This window comes from Oryctolagus cuniculus, chromosome 14 (assembly GCF_051225735.1).
Source record: "Oryctolagus cuniculus isolate XC-2025 breed Fujian yellow rabbit chromosome 14, ASM5122573v1, whole genome shotgun sequence".
Lineage (NCBI taxonomy): Eukaryota > Metazoa > Chordata > Mammalia > Lagomorpha > Leporidae > Oryctolagus > Oryctolagus cuniculus.
The window spans coordinates 70,360,755-70,374,118 of NC_142880.1; the positions used below are offsets into that span (position 1 = coordinate 70,360,755).

Sequence of the window (13,364 nt, forward strand, 5' to 3'; positions counted from 1 at the left end):
ATTGTAAACATACATTACTTCACTAGATTACAACTGAATTGTGCATGAAGAAGACAATAAATTAGAGTACCTATTCGATCTAGTCGGTCAATAGCAACAGTCTCAAAGGCTCTTCTCATCATAGGGTATTCTTCCAGGACCTCATTGAAATTGTCCACCGAAAGGGAATAAAGACGACAATAGGTATCAGCTCGAACACTAGCTGTGCGGCGTCCTTTAGTCAGCAAACAAATCTCTATAAAAACAAGAAAGAAATACTTGTTCATTCATTTCCTTCTACAAGCTCTTCAGGTCTCCTACAATGAAAAAAATTCATGATGTGAGAAACCATGATCAGCATCGTTTTCTGTATTACCAGGAAATTCCTTCTGAACTGTCAATACTCAATATTAAAATAGCAATCTTTTTTCAACAGTTAAAGTTAGTTTTTGGTTCAAAAAGAGAGCAGATTTATCTTTCCTTCTTGCAATTCCTACTATAGTCAGATTGAAATGACAACAAAAAAGATGCAAAAGAGGAAAATAAAATATCCGTAGTGAAGTTCAAAGCAGGAAGAGGTTATAATCCCATGGAAATTTTGATGAGTTCCAGAATGTACAATGCTGATGGGATAATCAAGATGAAATCAAAGTGAGTCCGACCAGTGACTCAGAAAGTCTTCTGATGAAACCAAAGTGGACTAGAGGTTCAGATGAATATTTTATAGTCATGTCTTAATGTATTTTATATCTTCCCAGTGAAATCAGAATGAAGAAATTATATTCCAAATATACACAGGGGTTTCTATCTAAATGCCATCTAGGGATGGTTGTTTTTGGAAATCTACATTCTCAAAATATGCTAAACAAATTTTTGAAAATTTGGATTTTCTTACTAGCTAAATATATTATAATGAAATGTAGGTCTTGATTTTTTGTTTGGCAATAGATTGAAAATTTATCTTCAAAACAACAAAATTAAACAAAAAATGGCAGAGATATTTGTGAAATTCAAAGTATCCTTACAAAAGGAAATATATATTGAAATGATAAAATATCTAAAATCACAGTTACTTATGGCTAAATGCAAACTTGTAGTAACCAAGTCCTTTCAGAAGTTATATAAAGGTTTTATTAATTAGTAACTCAAAATCCATCAGCCCTTATCTTATCGGGTCTCCCCAGTGACTTCTTAGAGAGCAACAGAACAAAATAACCCCTCCTTCTTTAAAAGTCTTCATCCTCTTTATTCTATCCTGAATAACATAATTAAGAAATGATACACACTTAGCAATGAAAGAAGTACTTTCTCATAATAAAAGAATCTTAGATGTCAAATGAGTTTCCAGATTCAATATGAATGGAGCAGATGCTCCTCTGTGAATTAATTTTTTCTTGATATTATTTTGGAAATCTACTTATTCAGGAAACACAATCCTGTAGTATGGATTAGAGTTTTCGTGATATTTACTGTGTTTGTATCTTCGTGAGTATGTGTGTGTGCCTGCATGTGTGCTGGAGAGAAGGATGGGAAGAGAAAAAATTCAGTCACTTGTATCTCATACTATCCACCAGGTTTCTTAGAAATTATGTATACATTAGTTTATCCCTACATCAAAACTTTTTTGAACTGAGGTTTCTATTTGTATCCTAATTAATGGCTGTGTAGTGACATTTCAGTTACAAAGTTGTATCCCTCACAATCCTTGCTACTTTGAATTTTGAGGCCAGGAAAAATGATTTGCAAATGCTTATGAATACATTGATGAAACCATATGCACCAAGGCCCACACGAGATTCTACTTCTAAGCTTTGGGTAAGATAATATTGGTTCCCTTGCCAGCATCTCCCCTTTGTAATAGAACTTCCCAAATGCCTCACACAAATTCTTTAAGCAATACAACATGCCTCCAAGATCTTTGTATGATGTGTATAATGAAGATTTGTCAATACGTTCTTGAAGATAGACATATCTTTACTCATTACATAGAAAATTCAGTTGTTTTTGATTGTTCAGGTGATGCTAAATAGAAAATAAACACACACAAATAAAACTGAACTTCGGAAGAACAAGCTAAGTGTAGCTTAAAACTATAAATTTTTGGTAGTTTTTGTCTTGACAAACATTCTGTCAATTGTTCCATCTTTCTACTTTTCTCCTTGTTAGTTTTCTCTCTGAGAACACAGGTAAGAATTTCCTAGTGTTAATCACTGCTTCGGGAACCTTAGTACAAATGTACTTGTTAACAGATCTCTTCATTTTATGTTGTCAAGTGTACTAAAAATGAGGACTTGATATATTAAATTTAACGCAGTAAGATTTTCCCAGTTTCCTTCACAGAGAATTTACGAAATGATTAACAAGCTCCTGGCTAAGATGAACACTGTCAATAATGCACCCTCTCACAGACATATTAGAAAGCTCTGCTTCTGAATTCAATATCAGAAAGAGTGTGGCCTTGGAGATTAGACTTGGCCCAGCACACTATAGGTAAACTTTTAATAATCCTCACGGTATTAGGTATATCAATTGCCCAGTGTTGCTCTTGCTGACATTAGTTAACCCTGATTATAAGCACTTACGTCCACCTGACATTTCTGTCACCTATATAAACAGTCATTTTGTAAGGTAGGGCAAATGGCTTCAAGCATTTTGCAACTCAGAAATACTTTCCTGACCTCTAAACAGAGCATGACATTGCAGTGAAACAGAATTAATCATGAAGTCATGACAAAAAATTGTCTAAAAAATGTGCTTGAGTGTCTCCCATTGAAAGGGGAAATCTTCATTTAGTGCTCACCATGATATAGATCTTATCTGTTTATATACAATATCATGATATAAAAGTGATTCTCTTTTGTGTATGAAACTACCAATTTCCTACAAAATGTTGAGGTTTATAATCCAGTTTCTCTCAATTGGGTGCAAGAATAAATATCACTGTTTAGTTTCCTTTCTGTATTTTTATTTGTAATCTTTCTATGTTCATACTAGTGACCCAGTAAAATACCACCTCTGTTTGACTTGGGAGGTGGAAACATCTGGGTTAAATAATTTTCATATCAAAGCTGCCTGGCAGAAATACTCTAGGTGTCAAATGGATTTGATTAAGGACCTAAAGAAATTTAGACTACAACACAAAATAGATGTAAATTCTACACAACGTTGAGAGGTTTCACTTCTATAAAATTTTCTGAAAAGAAAATACAAATTTCCAAATAGGGATATTTGAAAGGACTGATTATATATTTACTGATGCTAATTGAAAACAAACATAAAAACCAGAATGCCCAAATTTTCTTTATCCTAAAAATATAACTGATGATTTTAATTCACATGAATACAGTTCTATTTGCACAATTACTAGTGTCTTCTATTGATTAAACCAACTGTTAACTGTGGTTGTTTAAATTATCTAAAGTTATCCCTTGTAAAAGAAAGGCCTCAGAATCAGCCCTTAAGGCATTCAGATCTGGCTGAAGAGCCCATGAGAGTATTTTAGGCATGGAAAGCCAAGACACTCTGGGGGGGAAAAAAAAAACAAAAAAACCACACAAAAAACAAAACAAAACAAAACAAAAAAAACAAAACCACACCTAAATGGAAGATCTCTGTGAGTGAGATCCCAGTGGAAAGAATGGGGCCATCAAAGAAGGAAGTAACTTTCTCTGAAGGGAGGAGAGAACTTCCACTTGGACTATGACCCTGTCAGAATAAGATCAAAGTCGGAGAACTCAAAAGGCTTCCATAGCCTTGGCAACTCATGACTAGATCCTAGGGAGATTACTGACGCCATAAACGAGAGTGTCAAATTGTTAAGTCAACAACAGGAGTCACTGTGTACTTACTTCTCATGTGGGATTTGTCCTTAGTGTGTTGTCCAATGTGAAGTAATGCTATAACTAGTACTGAAACAGTATTTTACACTTTGTGTTTCTGTGTGGGTGCAAACTGATGAAATCTTTACTTAATATATACTAAATCGATCTTCTGTATATAAAGATCATTGAAAATGAATCTTGATGTGAATGGAATGGGAGAGGGAGCGGGAGATGGGAGGGGTGTGAGTGGGAGGGAAATTATGGGGGGGAAGCCATTGTAATCCATTAACTGTACTTTGAAAATTTATATTTACTAAATAAAAAATTAAAAAAAGAAAGCTTTCTTCATTATTTGATGAATTCACCTTTTAAAATACATGTGTTCTTCAAATACTCTGCTTGTGGACTTAAAGACAACTCAGAAAACTTCTGCATAGAAAAAAACTTAAATAGCATAAAGACTGCAACTTACCCAGCACAAGCCTAAAACATTGTGCGTATGCTTTAAATATTAGCTCTTTATCTTATTTCCTTATACTCTTTCTCTTCTTCTTGTAATTTTCCTGGTGATTTTGGTTCTAATTCCTAGAACCAAAGATAAAGTATTGCACCAGGTATCAAGGCCCTCTCCAAATTTGGGACACGTTAACTGTCATCTCTCACATTCCATGTTCTCATAAACAATTATCCTAACTCCTTCGATTGTCTCCAGTAAGATGGTTTCACTCTCATGGACACCATTTCTTAATTACTTCAAGCAGGATTTATGTTTGTGGCTCCTCTCTATCCCAAGCATTTTGCATCTTAATCTGTACAACACATTACTGAACTTCTTTGTTTAGTGATATTTCTCTTATACTTAATTTTAAGGTGCTTAGAGAGCAGTGCGGCAATCATGGTTGAAATGTCTAGGCCTTGCCACAGATTTAGTCACATGGTATTTGGCTCAAGGAATAAAGAGCATTCAGCCTTTGACTATATTGTAAATTAAAAATGTTATCTCAAAAATAATGAATAACATCAAATGGAAAACATTTAAAAGGGAAATATGGAATGAACAAATTGGCCAATAAATGAAAAACAGAATGACTGTACCAGAGAGGACCTGTTCTTCATAAAATGATGTGTTCATATTAGAACATCGCTCATATATTCCATACAGCCATATATATTTCAGGAGAATTGGCTGTACATGCCAGAAGTCGCAAAGCCTGTATCTGGTTCCAATGGAATTTAAACATGCTTATGATATGATTGTTTCATTTTGTTAGATATATGGATGTTTTCATTACATAAGTTCATACTTTCCATTTCATTTAAAATTGTTACTTATTAATTTGAGAGAGAGATAGGGAGGGGAGGGAAGGAGAGAGAGAGGGAGAGAGAGAGAGAAAGAGAGAGAGAAAATGCACCCCTCTGCTGGTTTATTCCACAGATGTCCCTGGGTTGGGACAGGGCTAAAGCCATGAGCGCAGAACACAGCTCAGGTTTCCCGTGTGAGTGACAGAAACCCAATTACTTGAACCATCACCACTGTCTTCCAGGGTCTGTATTAGTTGGTATTAAGTGCTAGAATCAGTAGTAAAACTCAAGAACTCTGATATGGGTGGCAGACATCTTAATCACTATGCTAAATGTCTGATTCCTTCTTTCTTCTTCTTCTCACTTGTTCTCCTTCCTTAGCATGACAGTGTCTTTCATTCCCATAGTGATTCCTTCAGCTACCTAATATTTGTGTAAAATCAGCTTCATTGTTACATATACACTGAGATCTGATATATATTTGTATAATACTTCTTAGGCAAGTTAAAACAAATGATAGACTTTCTCCCAGTAATTTCATGAATAAATTTTTTAAAGATTTACTTATTTTATTTGAAAGGCAGAGTTATAGAGAGAGGGAGAGACAGAGGGAGTGATATTCCATCCGCTGGTTCACTCTTCAATTCCCAGAGCTGGGCCAAACCAAAGCCAGGAGGCAGGAGCTTCTTTCGGGTCTCCCAAGGGGGTACAGGGACCCAAGCACTTGGGCCATGCTCTGCAGCTTTTCCAGGAGCATTAGCTGGGGACTGGATGCAAACAGGAGAAGCCTGGACTTGAATCGGCACTCATGTGGGATACTGGTGCTGCATGTAGGGCTTAACCCATTACGCCACAGCGCCCGTCCCCCGTGAATATTTTTTTCAGTAGGAAGGAAATAATTACTGCTGGCTCCATGTTAGTCCATGTGATATATCAGAGTACTTCAAAAACTCATAGGAAAAAACATTCTGAAAATAGTCATGAATAACTTTCAAACATATTTGGCAGCAATATAACCTTATATTTTAAATTCCATTTTCCATGAACTTTTAGTACCCTCCCATACAGAAGATGGTAGGGGATCCGGTTTGTGATTGAGCCAAAAGTACATATAAAATACCAAAGAGGGGTAAGAACAGACTTTCCCTGTTTGTATTTGAATCTACTAGACCACTCCAAATTTTTCCTTTTGATTTGAAATCTACCAACACTCAACTGTTTAAAAGTTAATCAAACACCTTGAATTATAAATGCTTTTAAAAAGCAGACAGCTTTTTAAAAATTCATCAAATGATTTCAGCTCTTAGATACCTCAAATGCATTTTTTGAAGTGATATCTTGACAGCTCCGTTTTCTTTTGTGGCTTAATAGCTTAGACAAAATGAAAAAAAAAAATCACAGCAGATAAAATAGTCCCAGTAGTTAATATATTCACTAGATATTTACAAGGCAAGCCAACTATAGCAAAAGAAGTTGTTTCCAAAACATTTTCCCCAATTCTCAATTGTCTCTCTCTGTTTCTCATATACACATACAACCTCATATCAATCATAGCCACACATGGTAAAGATTTGAACATACATTTTCTTAGTTACTTTAATGTCAAAGTTAATGATCAACTCGTTCTGACTGAATTCTTTAATACTGTGCTTGCTACACTTTTTAAAAACTTTTATTTAATAAATATAAATTTCCAAAGTACAGTTTATGGATTACAATGGCTTCCCCCCCCATAACTTCCCTCCCACCCACAACCCTCCCATCTCCCGCTCCCTCTCCCATTCCATTTGCATCAAGATTCATTTTCAATTATCTTTATATACAGAATATCAATTTAGTATATATTAAGTAAAGATTTCAACAGTTTGCACCCACACAGAAACTTGTAAAGTTTTACACTTGTAAAGTGTAAAATACTGTTTGAGTACTAGTTATAGCATTAATTCACATCGAATTACACATTAAGGACAGAGATCCTACATGAGGAGTAAGTGCATAAAAATCATCTGGGTGTCTTGTTAAAAAGTTGATCAGCGCCCTTGTTGCCCTTGTTGCCCTTGTTGCCCTTGTTGCCTGTGCCTTTGGGGCGGGTGGCCTTCGTGCAGCCCACTCCCTGCTTTCCTGTCTGCATGCTTGCTGCACGTGGCTCACTCCCAGCCTGCTCTCTTTGTTATGGACCCAACTTAACTTTTAGGCTTCTCTTTTTCCCCTAAATAAAGCCCTTACTCTCCTGCTTATTTCTCTCACTGAATAAAATCCTTAAAACTTAAAAAAAAAAGAATCTGTATTTCTAAATTGCTAGTGATGCCATTGATGGCTTTTATTATCAATGTTTTTCTAATTGCTGTTGTATTGTATTTATTTTTTTATTTTTTGTTTTTTTTTGACAGGCAGAGTGGACAGTGAGAGAGAGAGAGACAGAGAGAAAGGTCTTCCTTTGCCGTTGGTTCACCCTCCAATGGCCGCCGCGGCCAGCGCGCTGTGGCCGGCGTACCGCGCTGATCCGATGGCAGGAGCCAGGTACTTCTCCTGGTCTCCCATGGGGTACAGGGCCCAAGCACTTGGGCCATCCTCCACTGCACTCCCTGGCCACAGCAGAGAGCTGGCCTGGAAGAGGGGCAACCGGGACAGAATCTGGTGCCCCGACCAGGACTAGAACCCGGTGTGCCGGCGCTGCAAGGTGGAGGATTAGCCTAGTGAGCTGCGGCGCCGGCCTAATTGCTGTTGTATTTAATTCTACTAGTAGATTGGGCATGTGGGGCAGCAGTTATGACCTTGATTATGATGCCCACATTCCATATCAGGGTGTCTGGTTTGAGTCCTGGATTCATCTGATTCCAGCTTCCTGTTAATGCACAGCTTTGGAGGCAGCAGGTGACGGCTCATATAGTTGGGTCCCTGGCACTCATGTTAGAAAAGGAGATGGGGTTCCCAGCTTCTTGTCTGATCTATTATAGTTCAAGCTGTTGTAGGCTTTAGAAAGCGAATCACAGTGTGGGAGACCTCTTTTGGTTTGCCTTTCTCTCTCACCTTCAAATAAGTAAAATAAATTAATTTAATTTTTTGAAAATAAAATATGATTTCACATTTAGGAGAAATTGAAAAAAAGTCAGCAAAAGGGAATGGAAACTAAAGGATAACCTGAACTCAAGTCAACAATGGTTGCCTGTTAACTACTACCTTGAAGGAACTATGGTGAATACAAAATAAGTGAATAATGTTGATCCTCTCTAAAAGAGTAGACAATGAACAACAAATTCCAGCATTATATTTTCTAAAAGTTTAGGAACTACTAAAAAGCTATTTTTAATTATACAGATCCAAATAATGCATCATTCATCACAGTATAGGACATTGGTTAGGTTTTCAAAGAAGAGTGACGATTGCATTGCATAGGTTATGAAGATGATGAAGACTGGAAAAAAAAAAGTAGGCAAGAGGAATGGAGGACATTAGGACCAAATAGTATGGTGAGCACCGAGAAACAGAAGAGTTTAGAAGAGGGGTTTATAGGGTTGTAGAAAGGACAGCCTCACAGCACGGCGGGAGTTTGGTTACGCATAGGGAATATTCCTCTAAGGGTAGGAAGTTGAGTCTTGACCTACATTGCTATTGCTGGGATCATAAGAAATGAATTTGTGTGTGAAATAATATTTTGGGAAATGGGTTTGTTTGGAATGGACTGGGGAGCTCTATCTACACATTTTGTCATGTATGGGAAAGGAACTCAACCTCTTTCTTTCAATTTTTTTTGTTTTGACACACTAATAAGGATCCATAATTGATTGATAAAATAAACTGGAAGGGATGTTCTTGGTGATTTAAAGATTTGTAGTATTTTTTCCACTTATTTGTAAGGTGTATGTGTGAGTAGTGGGGGTGGAGGGATCTTCCATCTGCTGGTTCAATTCCCATATGCCCACAATAGCTGGGTCTGAATCAGGCTGACAGGAGCTCAACCAACATTTCCCATGTGAGTGTCAGGGACTCAAGTACTTGAGCCATCTCCTGCTGCCTTCATTGTAGGTCTGGAAGCAAACCCAGGCACTCTGAAATGTAATGTGGGCATCCCAAGTTGCAAGGTAACTGCTGCTACCCATCCCTGTAAATAAAGTGGTTTGTGTTTTTTTTTTTTATTTTTTTTTATTTTTATTTTTTTGACAGGCAGAGTGGACAGTGAGAGAGAGAGAGACAGAGAGAAAGGTCTTCCTTTGCCGTTGGTTCACCCTCCAATGGCCGCCACGGCCAGCACGCTGTGGCCAGCACACTGTGCTGATCCGAAAGCAGGAGCCAGGTACTTCTCCTGGTCTCCCATGGGGTGCAGCGACCAAGCCCTTGGGCCATCCTCCACTGCACTCTCTGGCCACAGCAGAGAGCTGGCCTGGAAGAGGGGCAACCGGGACAGAATCTGGCGCCCCGACCGGGACTAGAACCCCGTGTGCCGGTGCAGCTAGGCGGAGGATTAGCTTGTTGAGCCGCGGCGCCGGCCCGTAAATAAAGTTTGATGACAATTTTTGGTATGAAGTAAAAGGGATTTGCCTGAACTAAAGCTGTAGAAGTGAGAACAAAGATGATCTCTTCTAAGACGCAATAAAATGAAGCTTCTACAGAGCGTGAAAATGATGGGGTATCCATGACTTTGAAAATGAACATAAAAGTGAACACTAGAAGCTGAGTGCCCTATGAGTTAAGATAAAGTTATTTTGGGGAAAAAAAATCAAAACTTTGGCATCCAGAGAAAATTTCATTTCATGAATCTCTTGCTGACATTTAAGTCAGTTGCTTCTTTCCAAAAATACCTATCAGAATCCGTGTGTGTGCATGTGCACATGCACTTGCCAACTGGTAAACTTCTATTTTGTGACTTGGAAAATCCATGCTAATTTATTTAACTCAGATTATGCCCACCCTAAAAATCATCATCCATAACCTGGACAGCAGCATGTATGATGGGTAGATTGAGAGTTTTTCCAATATTGATTCTGTATATCATAGTGTAAGTAACATATGTACATAATTCCCTCTTCTGGGGGAGATTAAAAGTAAGGAATGAATACTAGAAAAGTCAGAGAATGTGAGCTATGGGAATGATATTGTCCTAAAATTTTTTTTTTTTTTTTTGCCCAGTAGAATCACCATAGTTTCCTAAAGGGTATTCTTCCTTGCCATACAATCTGCCTCTGACACTCTTGGGATGGTTTCTTGTTTTCTTCCGGTGCTCTCATACAACAAGCTCAATTATCTCAGTTAATCTGAGCTCATCTCTGCTATAGAAGCTGAAATGCCTGACTCATGTACATCTTCATGCATGTCTTTTTAGGGCTAGCAATTCGTACCAGCACATTTAGTTAAAAGTCTGTGTCTTTCTCACGATAGATTACAATCAGTTCTTTACATGTGCATATTAGTAGCCATGTAGTGTCCTTAAAGTGAATAGGATAATAATATATTTTTCATATTCTTCTGAATAATCCAAGATACCAGTATTGTGTCCAGCTGGAAATGTCTTCATATAAAATGACAGCAAAAATTTAGCAAGCATATAAAGCAATATTAGTATCACTACTCCTCAACCAAGAAAATATCTATAATCACAAAAGAATTTTAATGAAGGTAAATATCAGGTGATCTTTTGTCACTCCAAGAAACACCATTCTATATAACAAGTAATGAGCACAGTCAAGAAAATAATTACAATCATAAAAATAAAACTGAGGTTCTAAATTAAAAGTTTTGTGTATGGGTTCAAAAATGTATTAATGGGGGCTGGCGCTGAGGCATAGCAGGTAAAGACGCTGCATGCAGTGCCGCCATCCCATATGGGTACTGGTTCGAGTCCTGGTTGCTCCTCTTCTGATCCAGCTCTCTGCTATGGCCTGGGAAAGCAGCAGAAAATGGCCCAAATCCTTGGGCCCCAGCACCCATATGGGAGACCCGGAGAAGCTCTCGGTTCCTGGCTTCGGATTGGCACAGCTCTGCTAGTTGCAGCCAACTGGGAAAAGAACCAATGGATGGAAGACCTCTCTCACTCTCTGCCTCTCCTCTCTCTCTGTGTAACTCTGACTTTCAAATAGATAAATGTTTTAAAAAAAGCATTCATGATAAATCACCAACATCATTAATTAGCTACTTCAGTTAGAAATACATATTAATCAATAGAGGTAAAATGTATATACAATTAAGGAATGTTAGTGATGGGTAAAATATTTTTTACACAATGATTTTGTTTGCATTATCTTATTCAGAATGAATTAAGTTAGAAGAAAAGTTTAGTTTTGAAATGAGGGACTGGATTCAGAGTTCTTTTTTTCCTCTAAAAATAATATTTTATTTAATTAATTATTTAAAAGGCAGAGTCACAAAGACGGGAGAGAGAGAGAGAGAGAGAGAGAGAGAGAGAGAGAGAATCTTGCATCTGCTGATTCACTCCCCCAAATAACCATAATGGCTGCCTGGGCTGAAACTAGGAACCCTAAACTCTATCTAGATCTCCAACGTGGGAGTCAGGGCCAAGCAGTTGGAACATCATTTGCTGCTTTCCAATGTTCATTAGCAGGACACTGGATCTGAAGCAGAATGGCTGGAATTTGAACTAACACTTTGATATGGGATGCCAACTTCATAGGCAGAAATTTAACCTGCTGTGCCACAACACAGGCTCCAGGAATCCAGAATTTTAGAGCCAAATTCCCCATCTTCTCATAGGAAGGTAAACAGACCCTGTATCCTGTTACTTATAATCTATAATAGTTAAAATAATTAAAAATGTCTTGAAAGATAAAAATTATACAGTTATATAATTCATTATAACACTACATTGCAATAAAAATATATTCATATTGATACTGGACTGCCCTTTTACTGGACTTTGCTGCAATGTCCCAAATATAAAAACCTGTTATGCTTCCCAATTTTCTTCTGGATGTTCCCATGTTTTGTGGTCTAACAATGTTTCTAATCACATTTTTTCCACATTCTTGAATTTTGTCATATGGCTGTTAATGTGCAGAGTGAATCTACAGCAAAGAACTACATGTCAGGCAACATAGGCATGTGCAAAAAAGAAAGAAAATCTAATTGGCAGAAACAACAGAGACACAGCAATGCTGTAACTTGGTGTATCAGAGCCCTTTGAGAGGTCCCTCAAACATGGAAATCTAGAATTAAAATTCATGCACCATGCTGTCTGATTCCAAGCCTCTCCATTCAAGACTTGCCTTGACTGATATTACCACAAACTAATTTCCTTCTATCTAATCTAATTTTTTTTAAATTTTTTTTAGTTTTTGACAGGCAGAGTGGGCAGTTAGAGAGAGGGACAGAGAGAAAGGTCTTCCTTTTGCCGTTGGTTCACCCTCCAATGGCCGCCACGGCCCGCACACCACACTGATTCAAAGGCAGGAGCCAGGTACTTCTCCTGGTCTCTCACGGGGTGCAGGGCCCAAGCACTTGGGCCATCCTCCACTGCACTCCCGGGCCACAGCAGAGAGCTAGCCTGGAAGAGGGGCAACCTGGACAGAATCCGGCACCCCGACCAGGACTAGAACCTGGTGTGCCGGTGCCGCAAGGCAGAGGATTAGCTTATTGAGCTGCGGCGCTGGCCTCCTTCTATTTAATCTAAAACTTTCCCTTCCCCCTAAATCTGATACTTATTCCCAATTCCTTACTGGCAAGTAATAATAATAAACCATTTTTCTCTTTTAAAAAGACCACGCTTATGTAGTTTGACTGGGAGCAGTGGGCAAGGGACCTGTAACAATATATCTTAAAAACAAAATTAAGTTGCATTAAGGATGTTAATTGAAAACAGAAAGGTATTTTGGTTTTGATGCACACCAGTAAATTAACTAAATGCCCTAATTTTGAATGCTTATTTACCAAAGCATATCTTTATTTACTATTTCTGCATCAGCATCACCATCCCCAAATCAAAAGATGGACAACAGTTGAAAATTCAGCGGACCACTATGAATGAAGAATAAGTTGAAAAGATAAGACAAATGCCAGAAAGATAATTTTCAATGCACTTACCTATTATTAACTGTTGGACTGTATTCCAACACACAGAACCAAATGTTCAGTTTCATCATCCTCAATCTACTAGTTGCCCTTGTACCAGAAGTGTCATATGGGCATTGACAATAGTGGTGATAAGGACATACTTTTGGTATCACATCTCTATAAACCTTCTTCTGAAAATCCAAGGTGGCCTACATGCTATTGCTTTATTTCTTTGCACATTTTTTGATCATCTTTACAACA

At 37.8% G+C, this 13,364-nt stretch overlaps 1 protein-coding gene across 3 annotated transcripts in view; it reads right to left on the minus strand.

The window, feature by feature from the left end:
* Positions 1–13,364, minus strand: part of HCN1 (hyperpolarization activated cyclic nucleotide gated potassium channel 1) — a 423,356-nt gene that overhangs the window by 7,180 nt on the left and 402,812 nt on the right. For all 3 annotated transcript variants that reach the window (XM_051853385.3, XM_008262038.5, NM_001082063.1), the window contains 1 exon segment: positions 71–235. In XM_051853385.3, coding sequence (XP_051709345.1) covers positions 71–235 — 165 coding nt within the window.